This window comes from Mycteria americana, chromosome 9 (genome assembly GCF_035582795.1).
Source record: "Mycteria americana isolate JAX WOST 10 ecotype Jacksonville Zoo and Gardens chromosome 9, USCA_MyAme_1.0, whole genome shotgun sequence".
Classification (NCBI taxonomy): domain Eukaryota; kingdom Metazoa; phylum Chordata; class Aves; order Ciconiiformes; family Ciconiidae; genus Mycteria; species Mycteria americana.
In genome coordinates this window covers 33,539,070-33,558,889 of record NC_134373.1, presented here as the reverse complement: position 1 = coordinate 33,558,889, position 19,820 = coordinate 33,539,070, and the positions used below count along the sequence as shown (strand labels likewise).

Sequence of the window (19,820 nt, the reverse complement as noted above, 5' to 3'; positions counted from 1 at the left end):
AGTGTATTGGTTCTCTCTCTGGGATTGAGTAGACCAGTTGATAGCAGTTATAATAAGTTTTTCTTAAATTGACCATGAAACAAGAATTAAGAAAACTGAAAAAAATGCCACAGCTTTTATTTATGTCAAAAACTCTGACACTGTTGATTAGGGTGAGAGAGGTTAGAGGTAGCTGTAATGTCATAAGCATCAACAAGTACATTCACAGGTAAGATAGATCTTGCTAGAGAAGACCAGACTAACTCTCAACTAGCTACCAATTTCAAATTTCGCACAGTAGGTAAAATATCATCCAGGTTACTGATCTCTGAAACAGAATGAAAAGCAAACCAGTAAGGCGTATGTACCTAGAACATCTTCAAGTTCAGCCAAAATTCTAACTTAAATGCTAGAAATACAGCTAGTGAATAAAATAAACTCCTCACACCTTTTAATGAGCTTTTGGGAAAAGCTCAATTTAGCTTATCTGAGGAGTAATATGATTGAATATATGCAACCCCATGTTCAGTGAAAAAGTATTTTGGTCACTTTCTGAGGAAAGATAGAAAGAGGAGAGTGAGGCAAAAGTTAGCACCTTCCCTCACATCCTCCTTGTGTTTTAGCACACCAGGAGTAAACAAAACCCTTGTTAGCTATTTAAAGTTTTAGGAGGAAGTGTTGGCATGAAGATAATTACAACTGTTGCAAATATTACTCACCTAGAAGACAGAGCAAATCTTGAATGAGAGCTTGAAATGGTGGAAAGAAGCACTCATGTTCTTCTAGCTTATTGATTATACTGAAATGTGCAAGTGAGACTGTCAGATAAAAGGTGCAAGGGCATTTTAAGTTCATCTCCTTGGCTGTTTTGCCGTACTATGTCATGACTTTCTGAAAACACTGCTACTTAGTAGTATATAAAACCATCTACACCAAAAATGTGTTCTCAGGTTCTGAAACCTGCAGCCAACAAGTGTTAGCTGTCAAAAGAGGATCTTTACTTTCACTATTTATGCCCTATATACATCCTTCCTTTGCTCCTTACGTGGTAATTTTTGGATTGGAACATTGGTCTATGTATGCTAAATATACTGCCTGGTGGGGGAGCAAGGGATGTTTTACAAGCAGCTATTCTCTAGTTAAAACTTTGAGGAGTGCAGAAAGGTTGAGGGAGTTAGTATTGTTAACAGCATGTGTCAGACTTGCTGCCTGCTGCAATTAATTTTTAGTATGTTTGCAGAGCCCCTGCTGAACGCAAGCTGTTATAGTCAGCTACCAAGTATATGCATGTTCTCATCTGTTGAAGGCAGAACAAGATTTGTCCAGCTCCCAAACTATTTGTAGGCAGCTTGAGGCATATGTTCTCTTAGCAACTAATACACTTCACTATTACAGTCGAAACCTTGCAACACTTTCTCCTCCCCACCCACGTGCAGTATTTGCTTTGTCTCCATATGAAACGCACATCCTATTCAGGCTTATTTCACCTTATCCATGCAAACCAACAATGTGTTTTGGAACCTTCTGGCCTTAATTTTTCTCTAGCCAGCTTCATCCTCTTGAAAGTATTCAAGATTTGTTTCACGCAGGATAGCAGTAACTCCTTTAACTGTCACAGCTCACTCCTTTGTAACAAATTATTAAAGTTTCTTTCAGTATTGGTTTTAGCCAGTTCTCTCAATTACTACATTTGATGTTTGAAGAATGGTCACCAATGGAACAGCCCCGCATACCTGTGGATGTCTTGGGTCCCTAGAAGCTGCTGTACCTGCTCAGTCACGTTCTCGTTAATTATATCACGCAGTTTCCCAACAGTATCCACTACCACAGTGGGTGGAGCTGAACTGTCTGTGGAAAAACAAACACTTCATGTTTCTTAGAACAGTAATAACAGGAAAGTATTTTAGACACAATCCAATTCTTGCAGGTGCCCAGATTTTATTCGGTTTTCACACATCTAGGCATACAAGTTCCACCATTCACAGAAAACAAAGTGCCTGTAGCCAGAAATAAACTAATGTTCACTAGGAATGGCGAATCTCTCACTAATCCTTTACTGGCTACAAAACTTGTCAGAGTTGCATATTTTCACAGCAGAGATGGTACTAAAGTGCTCCCTACAATGTCAGTGGAAATCTGCCAACTGAAGTTATATATATAGACAGAGTTATTCGTTAGGTTCCTGTAACACAGCAGAAGCATGGTATAGGGGCTAGGCCAACAAGGAACCTGCTCAATAAATACTTTGTTACAGCCAGAACTTGTTTTGGTATTGGATTTTACCTGCTTTAACTGCTGTGATTCAAGGTAACAGGGTCCTTTTCCTTTTCTCCCTCAATTCCAGAAGAACTAGCCTTGGAGAAGGCATCCTTTGAGCTCCATTGGTTTGCAATTGTAGGGAGACACGAGGCTTCCTCATCTCCCGTGCTGGCTGCAGGCAGGAAGACTGCTTCCCTCCTTGAATGAGGCTCAGAAGACCTTAGCAGTCCAGGAGCCTGGCTCTCAGGCTGTACACCCTACAGCGCAGCCAAACCTTTAAACCCAAGAGCAGCTGTTCTCCAGCAGTACAAACCAGAAGAGAATGGGTACTGGGAAGTAACTAGGTATGCCTCCGAGTACTGGCACTTAGTTTTTGACCGTCAACAACAACTTTTTTTTACGTTTAGCAGCATAAGAAGGAAATTTCTGAGCACTGCACATAATTACACTTGAATGAATTACTGAGTTGAAATCTACAGCAAAGGCTGAGTTTTTTCTTAAACTTGGTATCTTTCAAGTAGAGAATGAAAGATGGTCAAGAAGAATTATGAAGTCAGCTCACAGGAAACAAAGCTTTGTGGGAAAAAAAAAATCAATTTTATCTGTTATTCCTTTCTTCTGCCTCCCAGGTATTCCTCAGCAACTGCTAAAGGCTTACAAGTAATGGGGTTTTGCTATTTAAACTCCCAGTTGACAGCAACCTATTTTTATCTTCGCAGTGAAGAATATACCTAGTTTACTCATTTCTCAGCAGCTCAACATATTTTCTATGAAGAGATCAGCCTTTCACTTGTCATCTTCCTTTGGAAATGGTCTGAACAAATGCTAGGTGGTAAGTCTTTACCTAGTTCCAGGAGCTCATGGAGATTTCTCATAGCATTGGTCATTTCCCCAAGCTTTGTGTAAACCTCATTCATTCGCGGATAAACACCGTTCAGAGAATTCACATCAAACAACTTCTGGAAGTGAGAGACTATTGCAAACAGGGTTGATAGGGATGGCGTCTGGCTGTTCTGCAGCAAGCAGAAACAATAACTTGTCAACGTTATTGCTTAACAAAGCAAGGATTCTTTTAAACCATGAAACATTCTTAAAACTGGTCTGTGAAGAAAAACGGGTGTAACTACCCTTATTAAATCACGGCGTTTCAAATATTCTTAAATCTGAAAACATATTTTAAAGTTTTCAGACACAGATATCCAGCAAACCAAAAATACTCTTTTGAAAGCTTTCTTCTCTGTTGTTTAGTAAGTACCTTGATGTATTCTCAGTGCTGACTGAGAAACAGACAGAACAGGATAATGCCTGAGACTACAGGGCAATGCAAATTCATCGTTGGACTTCGATTAAAGCAGTCTTCCCCAAGGTGAATTTATCCATTATGTTAAAATAGTCTTTGACTATTGAATACCTTCAAACAGCTATTTCTTAAACTCTGCAAGGCTTTCAAATGCACAAATCTCATCACTGTGTGAAGAATGCATTTAAGAATTCCACAGTAACTTGTGATTATAAACCCCTGGTAAGAATTACCTTTTCCTTATTTTCTATTTCTTCCAAAATTGCATCTACTGTGAACTGGAGGTCTTCAACTCGTATGGATTCTCTGTTATCCTGTGGATCTGCAGTGTGCCAGGGCACCAACTCCAGAGACAGCTTTCTCAAGGACCTATGCAAATCCTTTCAAAAGAAGGGAGGGGACACAACTTATTTTAGTAACTTCTTAAAGTTGTTTTTATTATAGAAACGGGCAGATTTTCTGTTTCTCATGTGCAAAAACATTCCAGTACTGGAGACAGTAAGGTTTTCATTTTCATGGAATTTAAGCACAGGATCTTGCTTACATTCTTTCATATAAAAGGAATGCTGATAGTCTAAAAATTAAAGTACTTCATATATTGTAGTTTCAGTGATATAAAAGTGTTGGTCACAGAGAGTTTGGTTTTCAAAAAAATTACTTCACTTGTATTTAGATCAAAAAGTTACTGTTCTGGCAAGACAAAAGGAAGAAAGAAAATGCATCATCATCAATGTGCGAAGTACATAGACTCTAAAGCTTAAGTGTCTTCTTAGGGACTCAGCCAGTGAACAAAAACATTTGGACGATATACACAGAGGAACATCTCTGGCCTGTAGACACACTGCACATTTTTCACTTTACTATGGTTTTAAGGTGGTATATAAATGGACAGCAGAATTATTTTTAAAATTTGACACCAAGTCAGGCAATAACAAAAGCTACGCACAGAAAAAACCCTACATATAGGGAGAGACCGAGGAGTGGTCAGCAAGTTAAAGGAAGAATATAAAGCCAAGTACAATAATGCATTACCTTTAGGGCCATTAGCTGATCTGCCCACATTTCTATAGTAAGCGGAAGGTGCTCAAATCCACATTCCTGTCCATTCTCTTTAATATAGTTTTGCACTGGCCCTTTACCGCGCCTGTATATTAATGGAGGAGCTCTTGGACTTCGCAAAATGGAATCAATATGGGACAAAACCTTCAACACCAAATAACAAATGTTATTGCTCAAATATGTATGACATTTTATAATAAAATCCCTCTCCACCACAGTCATGATTGTCTAAACGTTAAATCATAAATAGCTCCAATAAGTTACTATTGATGGATTTTACAGATGCATTCAAAATGTAATAGATTCAAAAATTAAAAAATATACTAGCTAGAAGATATGTAAAAGTAATGCAAATATACTTCCCTTTGAGGGATACTTAACATTTATCCACTTGAGGCATTGTTACTTCCACAGTTTACATTTTGCTAAGTTTTATTATATTTGCGCTTTTTTTTTTATTCAAATATAAATAAAAGCCATTATCTCCTCAGGCATGTTTAAAACCATAACATACAGATCTGTTTTGCCCAAGACCTTGAACAAATCCCTTGTCCTGAAAAGACTTCAGCTAAATCATTGATTTGATGTTTGCCAACCTAGTCTCTGCTTCCTTACTGCATTTTCCGGTAGTTTACACCAAGATAGAACAATTAAGAACAAGCCTACATTAACTGCCAAATCCAGAACATTACGCTTCAGTTTACGTAGTTAAACAAATGTCATGTATTATATTTCATTGTAACAGTGCTAGATACACACAGTACAGATAAAATTTGCATACCTGTAAGTATTGCTGGCAAACTGCCTGCAGCTGATCTACTCCTGCGATACTCTCGGGTTCTTTCTTTTCTTCTGTTCTTTCTCCGGTACTACTCCCCGAAGATCTACATGCCAAATACATACAGTGGGTTACACAAGTAGCCTTAGCAGGAGACACTACTTTCAGCTGGATTAAAGAACCAGGTATGTAGCACATATACTAAACACTTACAAAGTAAAATCTCCATTTTATGATGCCTGCCAACAGAATTCCATCAAACTGAACTAGCTGAAGAACATAATACTTAATGTAAATATTGTTAATTTATCTTAAGTCTCCAGGTTGAGGTTATTCCAGACTAAAGGCTAATTTAGAAGGGACACCACCAGATGTACAGTTGTTCTGTTACCAGAGGTTCTACTACAGCTGAAGACTTAAAATCCAGAATTTTACTCAAAAGGGTCAAATTCTGTGCTCACAGTCTTTATCTGCTTCTGCTTGAACATCTTCCCAGGTTTACTATATATAGCTCCCTACCCCTCTTGTCAAATCTAAGATTACTTTCTCTAAAACTACCATCTAAATCATACCCACTGCATGAGAGAAAAGACCATTTAAATATACACAATGTAAAATGAAGAACTGAACATTTTTAAAGTTTAAGTGATGTCTTTTTCAGGCTATAAAATATTTAGCGCTCAGTACACACATGCACAAATGATTAAGTGAAATTACAGATAAAACCACTTTGTCAGTACTGGAGCTCTAATACCTTCAATGTATTTTCTTAGCAATGTTTCAGAAGAAAACTAAGTCGATTTCTAAGAATCATACGGATATAACTTCAGTAGCCGCAACATTTTGCCAACTCATACTTTCTCATTCATAATCCATAATGTAACCAGTAGCTTGCTTTATAGCTCACGGAAGCAGCAAACAACACAGTTTGGTCCTGTCCATATTGCCTGCGACAGCCTGACTCAAATCAAATCCAGAAAGACAAAACGAAATAAAAAAGACACACTGCTCTGCCCCCTTTTGGAGACCATGCCATCATTTCAGAGACTCACAGGGTATCTTTGGAGATACAGTAGCATTTGCTGCCCACAACCAGGCTGCAAGGAAGGGTGATAAGGTACATGCTTTAGGAACTACTATCAGGTTACAGGTTACAGAGTATCTTTGCCTTAAGAAGTTCAGAGGATTCATGAAAGTTACTGAAGAAATATACTTACTGGATAGTTTTCTTTAAAGTTTTCTCTAGTTTCTTCACTTGGTGCTTGTAAAGTTTTAATTCTTGTGCAGTTGGTCTGTTAGAAAGAAAAAGTACCATATTATATGTCTTGCATTTGAAGGTATCTATAAAACTCAGCCAAGTGAAAAAGTAAGAAAGCTTTGCCAGTGCCCCAACATCATTCTGGAAATGAAATCCTGCAACATTTCTATGTGGCAACAACAAGAAACAGCAAAATAACCATTAGCAGTTGTCGTTACTAAGACTGTAGGGAGGGAAGGCTGACTGCTGCTGCCATATCTTACTTCTGTGCATGGCTTTTGAAGGCAGATTTCATAGTATACTTTTACAATTGCCGGTGCTTTCAGTTTCTTTCTTCGTAAAGCAAAGTCTGCTGAAGTGCCCTTACAAAGAATGATACTTATCCTTTCTCACCTTATTTCCAAATCTTTCCTGAGATTTATATTTTCAAGCAAAAGCTGTTCATTCCTGGCTTTTGTTTCAACGAGTTGCTTCTGGAAAGACTGCAACATAGACTGTGTTATTTCTTTTATTTCACTCATTCCATAAACAACAAGCTTAAACACTTTAAAGTACATCTGTGTTAAGAAGGGTTCCCATTTGCCTATATAGCAAGAGAGCATGGATGAGGAGTTAGTGACTAAGATCAAGAGCCTGCTGCACTAGACCGCAGGTGGAGAACCTGTGATTACGGAGGTCTATTCAGTCCCCAGCGAAGACGACTCACAACATAGTACCGAATCCTTGCATAAAGACAGCGAACCCTGCCCAGAGAGGTTACAAATTAAGAAGACATGATAAGAACAAGGGGCTGGAAATCAAACACATATATGTTTCTATGTGGCTCTTGAAGGGTTACCATTTAGAGATCTGCACTGACTTATTCTTAGCAGTTCCATACCGTGAGCAGTGCTCTATAATTAGGAGTAGCATCTAGATTTAAGAATTCTTCCTTGCTTTTTACTTCTCTCTGTACCTGGTCTTCATCTTTTTTATATTGCCTATTGGGAAAAATAAATTGTTTCAGCTTACTGTAATTTGATTACCTCAAAGATCTAAGTTGGCTTCATTAGCAGTTATGTATGATAATAATGTTTCCATAAACTGCAAAGTAAATAAAATAGAAATTCTGCCCTAAGATCCACTGCTCTTCTCTATTATTTCTGGGAAGCTGTTTCATATACTAATTAAGTGCATTTATTCCTTGAGAGGAATTCCAGTACAAGCAAATCCCATTTCAGTTTTCAAAATAATCTCAAATTATAGGAACGTCTCAGGTATCTGCTTTTTGCTTTGTACCATGTAGACACCGCGATAGAGCTGAAAAGCTGGTATTCCTTTTGTTTAGGGAGATCAGTTGACTGAGCACTGCTAATACAGTAATTCTTCTGCCTGTGAACCATGGCAAAAGGGGAAGGGAAAGGGGAAAAAAAAAAAAAAAAAAAAGAAAGAAAGAATTATAGCTCAAGTGTCTAAATGCCCCCAACTTCCTAGCTGTCTTGGCCTCCTGCCTGAGCAGCTGCCTAGCCTGACTGACAGCTATTCCCAGAAGAATCCAAACTTCCATGACCATTACAATCCTTTGCTGTTTCTTACATGCTAGTGACATCTGGAACACAGAATATTTACCATTACAAGCTTTAAGAACAGTCAGGACTAAGAAAATTTTGAACAGTAGGGCCATAAGGCATTAGATAAGACCTACCTTAGCTCCTTTTTCATTTGACTAATTTGAGATTCATAATAATCAATTAGACAAAGGAACCTGAAGAAAGGAAAAACGGTATTTTGAATTTCAGATATTCTCAAAAAAATCGTGCCTGAAAGATACTGTGATGACCCCCTAGGAACAGGCCCGCTTACAGAACTGCACTGCACTTCAGAAATGACCACATCGAATAGTGGGTTCTCTCTCATATCAAACACAATCACCGTTTTCCAAAACAGAAAAGTAGAGACATTAACTCTGTACTAGACTGAAAGTGGCAAAATTGTTCAAGACGAGACAAAAGCTAAATCCTCCTGACAGCCTCCTCATCTTGTGACTATGTTTACCCAGCAATCTTAACAGCGTGGCAGTCCCGAGTGCTAGGGCTCAGCAACCATTGCGGGAGGTAGAGCACAGGTCCCACATAGCCTGAGAATCTCTGTCTCCAAAGAAACTAAAAGTGCTTTCAAAGTAATTGGTTGCAAAAAATAGAGCCACAAAAAACTGAACAGCTGAGAAACCGCCTGTCCTCTTGAGCACTCTGAGACTGTCTGTTTTGGAGGGACAGACGAGAAAGCACAGGGAACCAAAATCAGTGATCCTTCTTCTTATACAGCGAGGGCACAAGAAAAGGGCTGTGCACACACAATCCCTTTTAAATGCTTCCCAGGTAAAGGTTACTAGAGAGGCCTGGAAAACTAGGCGACATCAGCACAATAAAGTGATGGCTACCTGAAGCCTAAGAATTGGCAAGTCTCTGATTATAGCAGAACTATGGAGATCTTACTGCAAGAGACATAGGCTTGGAATACTTTCTCAGAACTGTCACTAAAGTACCTGGGAAGCCTTACAGCAAGCCCGCAGTCAGCAGTTGCAAAGCCCACTTGCACTTCAGAAGTGACTGCAACCTGGACAGGGTTTTTTTTGGGGTGGGGAAGGAGGGGGGTGGTGTTTGTTTTTTTTTCAATTTACATTTTAAAATGTTAGAAACCCAGGATGAGATCACCCTAGCAGATACTGCAGTTCCAGAGTAGAGTGGATCATTCCCTTCTCTTTGCTGACACCTAGTGTATACCGGGGCTAATAACTTTTTACTTTCTGCCATAGATTTATCCAGCTCACATTTATTATACAAGAAAAAATTACTGCACTGTTGTATCTTTACATGAATTCATATTTCAGCTTGCACTCCTAAGGTCTCTAGCTTTTTTTTTTTTTTCCATAAAATATCGAGAACAGATAGTTACTTTAAAATCCGTTTCTTCATTTAATGTTACAGGTCATTCACCAATATAAGAAAATTGCTTACTGCTGATCCAGAAGAGACTTAGGAGCTCTTTTGCAAAACCGACAAAACATTTTGTTTTGAGTGGCAATGCGCCGTTGCTCCTCCATCCCAATTTTGCACAGCTCCTTCTGCAAACGGGCAATAATCTCTTCCTGTTCTTGCAGCTTTTCCTGTTGCTGTTGATATTTTGCCTGTGAAGAGATAATGGGAGCATACAAAATTATTCTAACCCACAAGCTGGAGACTTTACTGCACATGCCCAAGTATGCACCTGGTCCCAAAGAAGTTTAGTACTCCGTTTTTAGACATACTGAAGAGGCAGTGGAAGAAGAATACAGATATTTTTCTAAGTTATTGCTAGAAAATTCTGTATAGATTGAAAAATCTTAGCTATAAATAGTGTACTAACTTCTATGACCCAAGATTCATGTTTATTTTGATCAATGTAAATATTTTTAGAGCTTGTAAAAACAGTCAAAAGTTTGAATCCTCAGACAGCCCTATCTGAATTACCTGTGAAACCTGTTGATCTTTTTGAAGTTCTTTGACTTGATTCTGTTGCTGGCAAACTTTAGCTATCGTCTCATCTTCCAGCTGACAAATTTTGGACTTAATGTTTTTCACCACATTTTCCAAATCATTAGCCCGCTGTTCCTGTTGAGATGCCCTACTTTGTTCCTGTCGTACCTCATCTCTAAAAACAAACAAACAAAAAAAAAATCCCCGATTTAAATTAAACTCTTTTCACTAAATACAGCGAAGGAAGCACAGGCCTGACAAACATTATCTGATGACACTCAATAATAAACTGTGGCAGCAGGTACAGGAAATATGCTGGTATGGGAAGCAGCAGCAGATGAAATAACATATGAGCTCAAAAGGAACTAGGCCAACACTGCTGCATATTGGACAAAAATCTCAGGAAAAAGGTCTTAGGCCTCAGGTGTGACAAAAGCTCCACCTGGCAGGAGATGGACACTGGTAATACTTTTGCTTTGCATTAGCAAGTAAGTTCCTTCCACTGGGTCTTACCTAAGACAATGATTAGCCTCCATAAGCCCCTGCATCATTTTCTGCTGTCGATCAGCATCTTCCACCAGCGTTTTTAATGCAAGTCTTATTCCTAGAGAAGACTGACTGTCTAAGACAATCATATCTGGAGATACATAAGCAAAGTCATAATGAAAGGCTTTTAGTAGCTGAAGAAGATCGCATCTCTGCTACCATTTGGAAGCGACAGCTTTAGAGATGCCTTATGAACTTAGGCTCACTATTTCCAGATACAAAAACTTGTAAAATTAGCATTTCCTTACCTGATATATTTCTGCAGCTTTGGGGGGCAGCAAGACTCACTGGTTTCAACCCACGACGCATTAATAGCTTGTTTAGGTTTTCCCATTCTGCCTTCTCTCGCTGCCATTGGGAGAAGGGGAAGAAGAGACAGACACGTGAGTTCTCAAGATCAGCTCACGGTCTCCTGTCTTTCCTGTTGTGCAGTGGAGGATACCAAATGCCCCCAAATAAAATCAAACCAACCCCAAACCCCCAAGAAGTCCCAGCCACTGTAGGAGGGCTTGTGAGACTTTCCAATAGGATCTGCAAAAAATATTGGGAAAAAGTGTATTTAACAATATACAGAATATTCAGTTCTCCTGGTCACTATTAGAAGGAGAAATATGTGCAATGAGTACAATTTACCATTTTAAAAAACCCAGACAACCGGCCCTCGGGTAACCCCAACGCACCGGGGCTGCAGTGGGCCTCGACCCCCTGCCCCAGCCCCGAAGAGCCCTCAGAGGAGGCGGGTGCCTGCTTTGGGGGTTTATTGTTTTTAACCACCAAGCAGTAACAACAGCCACCTCAGCTCCACCACGGTACCTCTGTCATGGCGAGGGACTCCCGCTCTGGGACCGCCGGCGAAGGGGACCGGGTTCCGCGCCGCTGCCCGCAGGCGGCCGCCGGGACGCAGGAGAGGAAAGGGGTCGGTTACCAGGACGCGGAGCCTCAGCAGGTCCCGGGCGGCGGCGGGGCACAGCCTAGTTCGGGGCTGCCCGCGGCGGGAAGGCGCGGAGCCGGTCGGGAGGGCGGTGGGCCGGGGGTAACGGCCCGCCCGCCGCCGGCGGGGAGGTGAGAGGAGGGGAGGGAGGCGGGCGGGCGGCCGCGGGGCGGCGCTGGCCGCACGCCGCCATTTTGAGGCGCGGGGAGCCGAGGGGGAAGAGAGCCCCGGTCAGGTAGAAGCGGGGCCGGGGGCGGCGGGGTGTGGGGCCGGGCGTGCCTGATCGCCCACCCGCGAAGGCCTGATCTCTCCTCAGGCGCCTGGGGGCTGCTCTCCCTTCCCGCCCCGGGGACGCCCCGACATCGCCTGGCGGGATGGCCGGGCCCGCCCGGGCTGAGGGAGCGTCTCCCTGGGCTCCTTGGAGACGGCCCGGCTGCTAGAGGAGGAGGAGGAAGCAGACCGCGTCTCGGCGGCGTGTGCTTCCGCCCGCTGCCGCGGGCCCGGCCCGGAGGAGGGGTGGGACGTGCCGGGAAACCTCCCTGGGCGCCGCCGGGCCAGCCGGCCGCGGGGCTCTGCTGCCTGAGCTCGGGCGAGCGCGGCCCGGAGGGGAGCGGCGCGGCGCGGCGCGTTCTCCCTGGGTTGGAGGATCACGGCGGTCAGCAATACGCTGTTTGAGGAGGGGTTTAGAAAGGTGGCTGCCAGGACTTAATTTAAAAACCAAAAACTTTGCTGGCAATAAACGTGGGTGGTGGGGAGGCATTTGCCGTCTCTGGAGTTCGTATACTTCCTAGTGCACCATCCCCCGCTCTCTGCTACCAGGTACGGATTAGGTGGATGCAGAGCGGTAATCCTATCCTAGTTTTCAAAACAAGTCCTTATGTATAAAGAAGTAAATCTCATTTTGGGCTGTTGACTTGATTAACAGAAAATGAGTCGGTCGGCGGTTAGTACAAATCCGTGTCCTTGGATTCGAGGCAGTGAGTGAATGTCTGAGGGCTAACTGCGGCAGGCGTCCCCCATCCTGTAGTGATGTACGGCTTTCCCTTTGGACTGATGGTATCGACTGGCCGTCAGGAAACAAAGCTGGCCTAGAGTTTGGTTTTTGTGCTCAGGTTTGATGAAAAAAAAAAAAAAGCGTATTACTAGATTATTTGTTTAAAAAAAAATTGGAAATTGCATGTTCCGGGATGTTTCCTAACCCTTTCAGCATTGATCCTAAATTATCTGCTAAACTCATGCAGCAGGGTTGCGTACTGTCAGGGGTGATGCAGTCTCGGTGGGTAGGCTGTAGATGTGCTCCAGGTGCCCTCTCTTCTGGCATTGCTTTTTGTGCCCGAGGCCACTTCTTGGGTCGATTAGCTGGCAGGGACAAGCGTGGGTCTGTCCTGAGCCCCTGGCGCCCACTCCTTTGATGAGAAGGGGAAGGGGGAAGCATAGAAATACACCCCACCTGACTTCCATCGTGTGTCAGGGGATGCGAGCCTTCACAGAAATCAACCTGTAATTTGAGGAACAACCAAAACAACCTCCTTGGCATTGATTAGGTGGTGTACTACTGTGAGAATTAAATCCTTATATCCTTAAAACAGTTTCACTGTTTTCAAAACTTATTTTTCAGTTTATGAACAGAAATGTGTGTAATTACTGACAAAACCACAGACAGTAATACAGCAGTGTACTTGAGAGTGTTTTAAAATAGAAACTTAAGTCAGAATGAAGGAGGTTTAATTTTTAAACGCACGCTCCTCTATTATGCTGAAGAGAGACCCTAGAACTTAAAACTTCACTTTTAATTCATTTTTCACTGAAAAGTACAATTTATCAAAAATTCACTTATTTGCACTTAAATTATACGTATTGATATGCACAGACTTAATGCAAATAGCCCTTACATAAATTAATCTGTTTACTGAAAATGATAAATTAAAAATATCAGCAGTGTTGTAAACCAGAGTCATGATCTAAAAAAGTCCTAAGTAAGAAACAAGTGATTTCTTTGTGGTTCAGTTCACATAGACTTCATGACTGGATTGCCAGATCAAACTGCTAATGCGATTGTTGAAAACTACTGCAGTGGTTTAGAAAAACAAGAAGGTTGAAACTGTTGCCTGTGCTATTTTACTTTCCCCAAGGTGGCAACAGTCCCTAGTTTGTTATGGTTTGTGACTGAGATGGGCAGCTCTGGAGTTGGTTCCTGCTTTGGTCAAGTTGTCCATTTCTAAGCTTTTGCTCACAAGTTTGGCAAACCATTTTTCCATCAAATAACGAACAAATTTATGATGTGCTAATAAAGCTAAGATAAATTGCACATAGTACATTTGCCTTTCTGTCTAAGAAGAAACATTATGTTTGCATTTCATCATATATACGATAGTGCATGACACTTTTAAAAATGTCCTTTATCTTAAATGGAGAAAACGAGGAAGAGTGAGGCCTCAACACTTCTCTGCTGCTATTCTGCTTTTCTTTTTTTCTTGCTGCTAATTGGATTAAAAGCCATTTTGGTTACTATGGCATCCCGTGAGGAGATTACTGTCTGTGAAGACGAAGTAAGGTAAAAAATCAGAACTTTGGTATGAGCAGATTTGGAAAGATATCCACAGTTCCAGTGGTTACTTAGGACTGTATCTAAACTTTAAAAATTACTTAAATGAAAGGATATCTTGCCAGATCTCCTCCCCTGTGGGTGTTTGTGTGCGCAGTTGCATTTCTGAATGCTGTAGGTAATGTTTATGAGAAAGATTACAGACAAATCTATTAAAACAGGTAATAGCTAAACTGGACATCCTGACTATTTTTTCAAGTTTAAAAAGCTACAACACTTTCTCAGAGACCAATCAAAATACTGTATTTTAACACCTGGCAAGAAATCACAGAACCGTCCAGAAGCATCTGAATTCTAAGTATAATTTTGTAACCATACTGTCACCTGAAATTGAAGTTTTAGAGGTTAGATGGATACATATGTCTTTGTATGGTGTTTGTCAAAGTGAGCCTGTTTAACTGTCTGTTTATATTTTGTGAGATTTTGTCATATTTGAATGTTTGAAAACCATGAAAATATAAGCAGTGCTGTAAGCTGATTCCTTCAAGTCTCATTCTTAATTTGTAAAAAGCGACTTGCCCTGAAGCAGTAAAGCTTTGAACTATAGATATCAGTAATTGAACTCTTTCAACGACAATTAATTTACTTTGTTGGTGTTTCCATAGGTCTCTGTACAGCCACTTAGAGAAGATGACAGATTTGGTGGCTGTTTGGGAAGTAGCTTTAAGTGATGGTGTTCATAAGATTGAATTTGAACATGGGACCACTTCAGGAAAACGTGTTGTCTATGTTGATGGAAAGGTGAAATTGCTATGTGCTCAAAATTCACTATGGTACAGCTTATATAAGTGCACTTCCATGCAACAGGCATCAGAACAAACAAAAGACTAATAAATGCAAGTGAGGTATATTCAGTTGATTTAACTTTACCTAATTTAATGAACTGCATCATTCTTTTTTTCAGTTACAATTAAGGTGTGAGTATTCATGAAGTGCTTTGCTGTCCTTGGGCAGAGGCACTTTAGACATACAGAATATTGTGTATTCGTTCATTCTGAAATAATAGTTCAGTATTGAGCTGTTTCCCGAGTTCTAGTTAAATTTTTTTTTAAAGTAAAACCTGCATTCAGGTTTATCAGTTAATACCCATTGTCTCTGTTTTATTCTACAGGAAGAAATAAGAAAAGAATGGATGTTTAAATTAGTGGGTAAAGAAACATTCACTGTTGGAGCAGCCAAAACAAAAGCTACTATTAACATTGATGCAGTCAGTGGCTTTGCATATGAATATACTTTGGAGATCAATGGAAAGAGCCTCAAGAAGTATATGGAGAACAGGTCAAAAACAACCAACACTTGGGTACTGAGCTTGGGTGGTACAGACTATAGAGTTGTTCTAGGTAAGTAAACATTGAGTGGCTTCATGTTGCTGCCTTTGAATAAACTTGTATGCATTTAATAGCTGGTAATGAAGAGAAAGCATAGTTCAGTGGCTAGCACTGTTTCAGTGTGAAATCCTGAGTGGTCTAGAAGTTTGGAATTAGATGCCAAAGACAGTCTGAAAAATAATGGTCTTGTTACACCTGTGTGAGCCTGCTGTCAGTGTTCTGTTCTACAGCAGTATGCTCTAGATTTAAAAGAAGGGAAAAAAAAAAAAAAGGGTTGGAAGGAGTTATGGCTTTTGTATCCATAAAGCTGGCCTAGCAAGACAGTTCTTCAGGTGAAGCATCTTATAGAAGTGTTATCTGCGATGTGATCAAACCCACTGTGTGTGTAAGTTTGTAAACCAGGTAACCAGGCTTTCCTTCCAAAAATCATAAGCCAAGGTCAAGGAGTTTTTAACTGAAGAAGTGCAACAATGTTATTCTACGTTTTTGATAGATTAATCAGCATCCTTTTTCTGCATCACTTCTTAACTACAAATTTAATCTAAAACCTTCAGATTATGTTTCTTCTCTTCTGCCCCCCTTTCCCAAATACATAACAAGCAGATGGGAGGAAGGGATCCCCTGAGGAATTTGTCTGTGGCATCTAGTGGGAAAACTTTCACTTAGGTATTGCTGTATGGTTAGACCTGAAGCCAAGAGATCTGGGGCTATGATCTCTTCTTCAGCCTCAGGACAGAATGAACTGCCCTAAGATGAAGAGGGGCGGCGAAGAAATACAATTTTAATGCCAGAAACAGATCAGGCTCCTCACAGACTTCTAATCTCCCTGTGCTTACTTAAAAGGCAAGCAGTGTTGAGCTCTCTGCTGATGTCCTGTGGATGACAATGTCAGTAATGTGAATTCTAGAGCAAAGTAATTCAAGGAGGATGTGCTGGGAGAAGTAAAAGAATATTCTGTTTCAAATGAAAAAAATCTTAAGATTCATATTTAAAGTGGTACTTGGGTTTTCAAGGATATTTTAAGAATACAAACAGTTTGATGGATGTTAAATAATGCTGCTTTTGAATTAAAACCACCTGGAAAAAATGTTAGAGCTTCATTGAAACAGCACACAAATAATTAGCAGAAATTACTTCATTTTTCTGTCTTCAAGATATTCAGTTTAAGAATGATTTTCAGTTTAACATCTCTGACAATATTCAGAACAACCCAGTGTTAATAGCCAGGCCTAGGGAGAGGTAAAAATGTATGTTCATAGCAACAGTTGTTTGCCCCCTGATGACAGAGCCTCCCATCTCTCCAATGCAAGAACAAATTCTGTAACCCAGGTACTGTGGCTAATTAGGAACAACTTTTGGGAACTGAAAGTAAAATTCAACAGTAAATTTTTAAAATTCCTAGATCTTCCTGTCTGTAGGGGAAAACAAAAATATCTTGTTCTTTGTACTTTTTGTTTTCTCTTTCCTCCACAGAAAAGGACACTATGGATGTGTGGTGCAATGGTCAAAAAATGGAAACAGCGGTACGTAATCATTTCCAAAGGCTTTTCCTAGGCTATGGCTAGATAACCAGAGCTTAGCAAAATAAGCCACAGAGAGGCACATTACCTCACTTTAGCACAGAGTATGAGCATACGCCTAGGCAGCCAGTACACTATTAGTCTGTTCCAAATGTCCTTCACTGTATTTTACAGCTGACAGTATTTCAGCTAGGATGCCAAACATCTGTCTATTTAAGGATAAACAGTACTTTTGTTTACACTTTTTAGACAAGCAAAATAAATCTTCTGGGTTGGTTGTCCAGGGTTTTTAGGGAGAGAACATTCAGGGGAGTGGGAGGGACTTGAGTTTGATGTAGAGTGTAGAGCCACCTCATCCAAACCTGCTCGTGTTAGTGGTGACTGAAAGTTCAACACATATAGTCTGTTATGACTGACGACTTTTTTTCTATCTTGAGATGGTCCCTAACACTTTGGGCTCAAGAGCCTTGTTGGAACAAATAAAATCTTTTGTCTTTCTGTCACATCTGCATTAATTTTTAGAGCAGGTTGACAACCAGAAGGCTTAATCTATTTAGTGTCTTTATATTATGATGGGTTTCAATGTGCATACTGTGTAGGCTTCCCCGTCCTTGAAGGATATGCTTTCTCACCAGAGAGTTGTCACCATGATTACTACTGCCACAAGTAATCCCCTGGATGGGTACAAATTGTAAAATCAACAGTTTTGCTGTACTTGAGAATAGGATGAAAAGATTCACCAAACGATTCTTCGGTAATCAGGGGAAGAAACATCCTCTCTCAGTGAATCAGAACTTCTGCTCTTGATTGTTCTCAGCCTTTTCTATAATGTAATAAATGCACTAGGAGATATTCTTGCAAGCTATGAGTACAGGTTTAGTTGCCAAACTGTGCTTGCATTAGAGTGGCACACAGATTTTTCTGCTCTCCCAAAGATGATGACAAAAACACAGCCATGTGTGGCAAAATCCGTAGCAGGAAATTGCATAACTGCAGCAGGAGCTGTGTATCCAAAATAGACAACTGTTACACTCAGTTCGGGGATCTCTTTGTCCTGCTGTAGAAAGTACCACTCAATCCTTCACGTTTTACTGCCCCTTCAGCGCAGGTTTGTGTGGTATTTACTGGCTGTACTGCACAACTCGGAAGGAAACTGTCTTTTCTGGTTTTGTTTTACTGACATGGATCAACGACATTAATTCACAAACTCCAACTTTACCATTTCTGATTATGTGTAATTTTGATTGTCATCTAATACCCATAAATCTTTAACTGGACACCTCGACAAAGCCCTATCTGAGATTCTGCAGCTTTACTCAGCATTTGCGCTGTATTTGTCACAGCTACCTACGGCTGCTCTAGTTGTGGGAACTGCAAGTGATCTTGATTTTGGAAGCAGTCTGATGCGCTCAAGCTTTTATTTTACTAAAATAGCGTGTGCCTGGTTTTCTTCTTGTCTCCTTTCTCCCAGGGTGAATTTGTAGAAGATGGGACTGAAACTCACTTCAGTGTTGGTGATCACAGCTGTCGCATTAAGGCTGTCAGTAGTGGAAAACGAAAGGAAGGAATTATTCATACCCTTATTGTGGATGACAGAGAAATCCCAGAGGCTGTGGAGTAGCCTCTAGTTAACTGATTATTGTAGGACTAAGATCAGGAATTTTCAATTACTGTGGTAATTATTTTAATATGTACTACTTGATACATCTCGTTTGTGCTGGGTTTGTTTTCTAGTTTCTGTATATGAAATTATTCTTTTTGAGGACAAGATGAAAATAATTATATACAACCTCTTACATTACCAGTTTTTAAAAAACTATATATAAATATAGAATATATATTATATCACAAAGTGCAGAGAGCACAGGTGAACTTCAGTAGAAATTATATACTAGAAAAAAATCTAGCTATAATAAAATGCAAGATAAATATTCAGTAAGACTGTATCTTTATAAACTGCAGGTGTATGTGGAGAGAGAAGGACGTATGTGCTGGGTATTCGAGTAAGCTGTTAGAATTTTCTCAGTAATTATTTTTTCTATTAAACTGACTACCAACGTTTTTCAGATGCTGTTAAGAAGAGTTGCAAAGTTAATAAAAAGGTTATTAAATGAAATACATTGTTACCAGTACTTTTGTGACAGTATTAAAAATAATACTGCACTATGAAAACTGTTCTTTATTCCGAGTAGGAGAAAAGATGTTACATTGTGCCAAAAAAAAATTCTTTGAGGTTTTCTGAAAACTGATGCTTGTTAGAAATTGTTGCAGTAGTTCAGAAACTCCATACCGAATTTTTTCAAAAAAGAAAACAGGGGAAAAAAAAATTCCTGCCATGAAACTCCTTTAAAAAAATGAAACCTCTTGAAACAAGCTGAAATAAGAGCTAATTCTTGTTCAGTGCTGCCTAACAAACCTCAAACCTACAGCTGGGTGTTTTCCTGGCAGTAACATGTGAATCAAGAAACATAAGAAAAAATGGGACAGAAATAGAGGAGAAGAATTGGTTGCTTAAATGGAAAGTTAAAACAGAAATAGACTAATTCTGTTTTCAAACTTCCAGCATACTGTCTAAAAGCAACCTTGGGATTTCTGTGAGAACAAGACATGTATGTATTAGATGGTTCTTACAAGTTCATGGCGGGGGGGGGGGGGGGGGGGGGGGTGTCCCATTTGATGTTACACTAGAGCGTAGGCTCACACGGTACAAAAGCTACCCTTTTGCAACAATGTAGACATAGCGAATCTTAAAAATAATTTTAA

At 40.3% G+C, this 19,820-nt stretch overlaps 2 protein-coding genes across 8 annotated transcripts in view; one reads left to right on the top strand and one right to left on the bottom strand.

The window, feature by feature from the left end:
* Positions 1 to 86: 86 nt before the first annotated feature.
* Positions 87 to 11,882, bottom strand: CEP70 (centrosomal protein 70). 2 transcript variants are annotated; one of them, XM_075511947.1, is made up of 16 exons: positions 11,487 to 11,882; positions 10,922 to 11,021; positions 10,641 to 10,764; positions 10,122 to 10,302; positions 9,630 to 9,799; positions 8,318 to 8,377; positions 7,514 to 7,613; positions 7,027 to 7,115; positions 6,593 to 6,667; positions 5,379 to 5,481; positions 4,571 to 4,741; positions 3,772 to 3,918; positions 3,083 to 3,251; positions 1,713 to 1,827; positions 699 to 778; positions 87 to 307 (listed from the first exon to the last, which is right to left on the bottom strand). In XM_075511947.1, the coding sequence occupies exons 1-16, from the start codon at positions 11,493 to 11,495 to the stop codon at positions 246 to 248; spliced, it is 1,755 nt and encodes a 584-aa protein (XP_075368062.1). In that variant the 5' UTR covers positions 11,496 to 11,882; the 3' UTR covers positions 87 to 245. The 2 variants fall into 2 exon arrangements, with proteins under 2 accessions (XP_075368062.1, XP_075368063.1); XM_075511948.1 differs by lacking the exon at positions 87 to 307 and adding an exon at positions 315 to 531 and having other exon boundaries at positions 11,487 to 11,589.
* The window catches only part of FAIM (Fas apoptotic inhibitory molecule), an 8,997-nt gene continuing 926 nt past the window's right edge, over positions 11,750 to 19,820 (top strand). The window contains exons 1-5 of one of the 6 annotated variants that reach the window (XM_075511956.1): positions 11,750 to 11,839; positions 14,815 to 14,950; positions 15,321 to 15,549; positions 17,011 to 17,060; positions 18,529 to 19,187. In XM_075511956.1, the coding sequence (XP_075368071.1) occupies positions 14,840 to 14,950; positions 15,321 to 15,549; positions 17,011 to 17,060; positions 18,529 to 18,678 (540 nt within the window). In that variant the 5' untranslated portion in view covers positions 11,750 to 11,839; positions 14,815 to 14,839 and the 3' untranslated portion in view covers positions 18,679 to 19,187. Of the gene's footprint in view, positions 11,840 to 12,032; positions 12,296 to 13,167; positions 14,159 to 14,814; positions 14,951 to 15,320; positions 15,550 to 17,010; positions 17,061 to 18,528; positions 19,189 to 19,820 lie in introns of those variants that run through there. The other 5 variants (XM_075511953.1, XM_075511952.1, XR_012777124.1 and 2 more) reach the window with 5 other exon arrangements.

Bases quoted from the DNA above. Each gene is read 5' to 3' on its own strand.
- CEP70 (XM_075511948.1), bottom strand. The intron at 8,378-9,629 runs GTAAGCAATTTT...TCCTTTCTTCAG, and splicing joins AAGTCTCTTCTGGATCAGCA to GTTCCTTTGTCTAATTGATT. The intron at 532-698 runs GTGAGTAATATT...ATCTTTCCTCAG, and splicing joins AGATTTGCTCTGTCTTCTAG to AAAGTGACCAAAATACTTTT.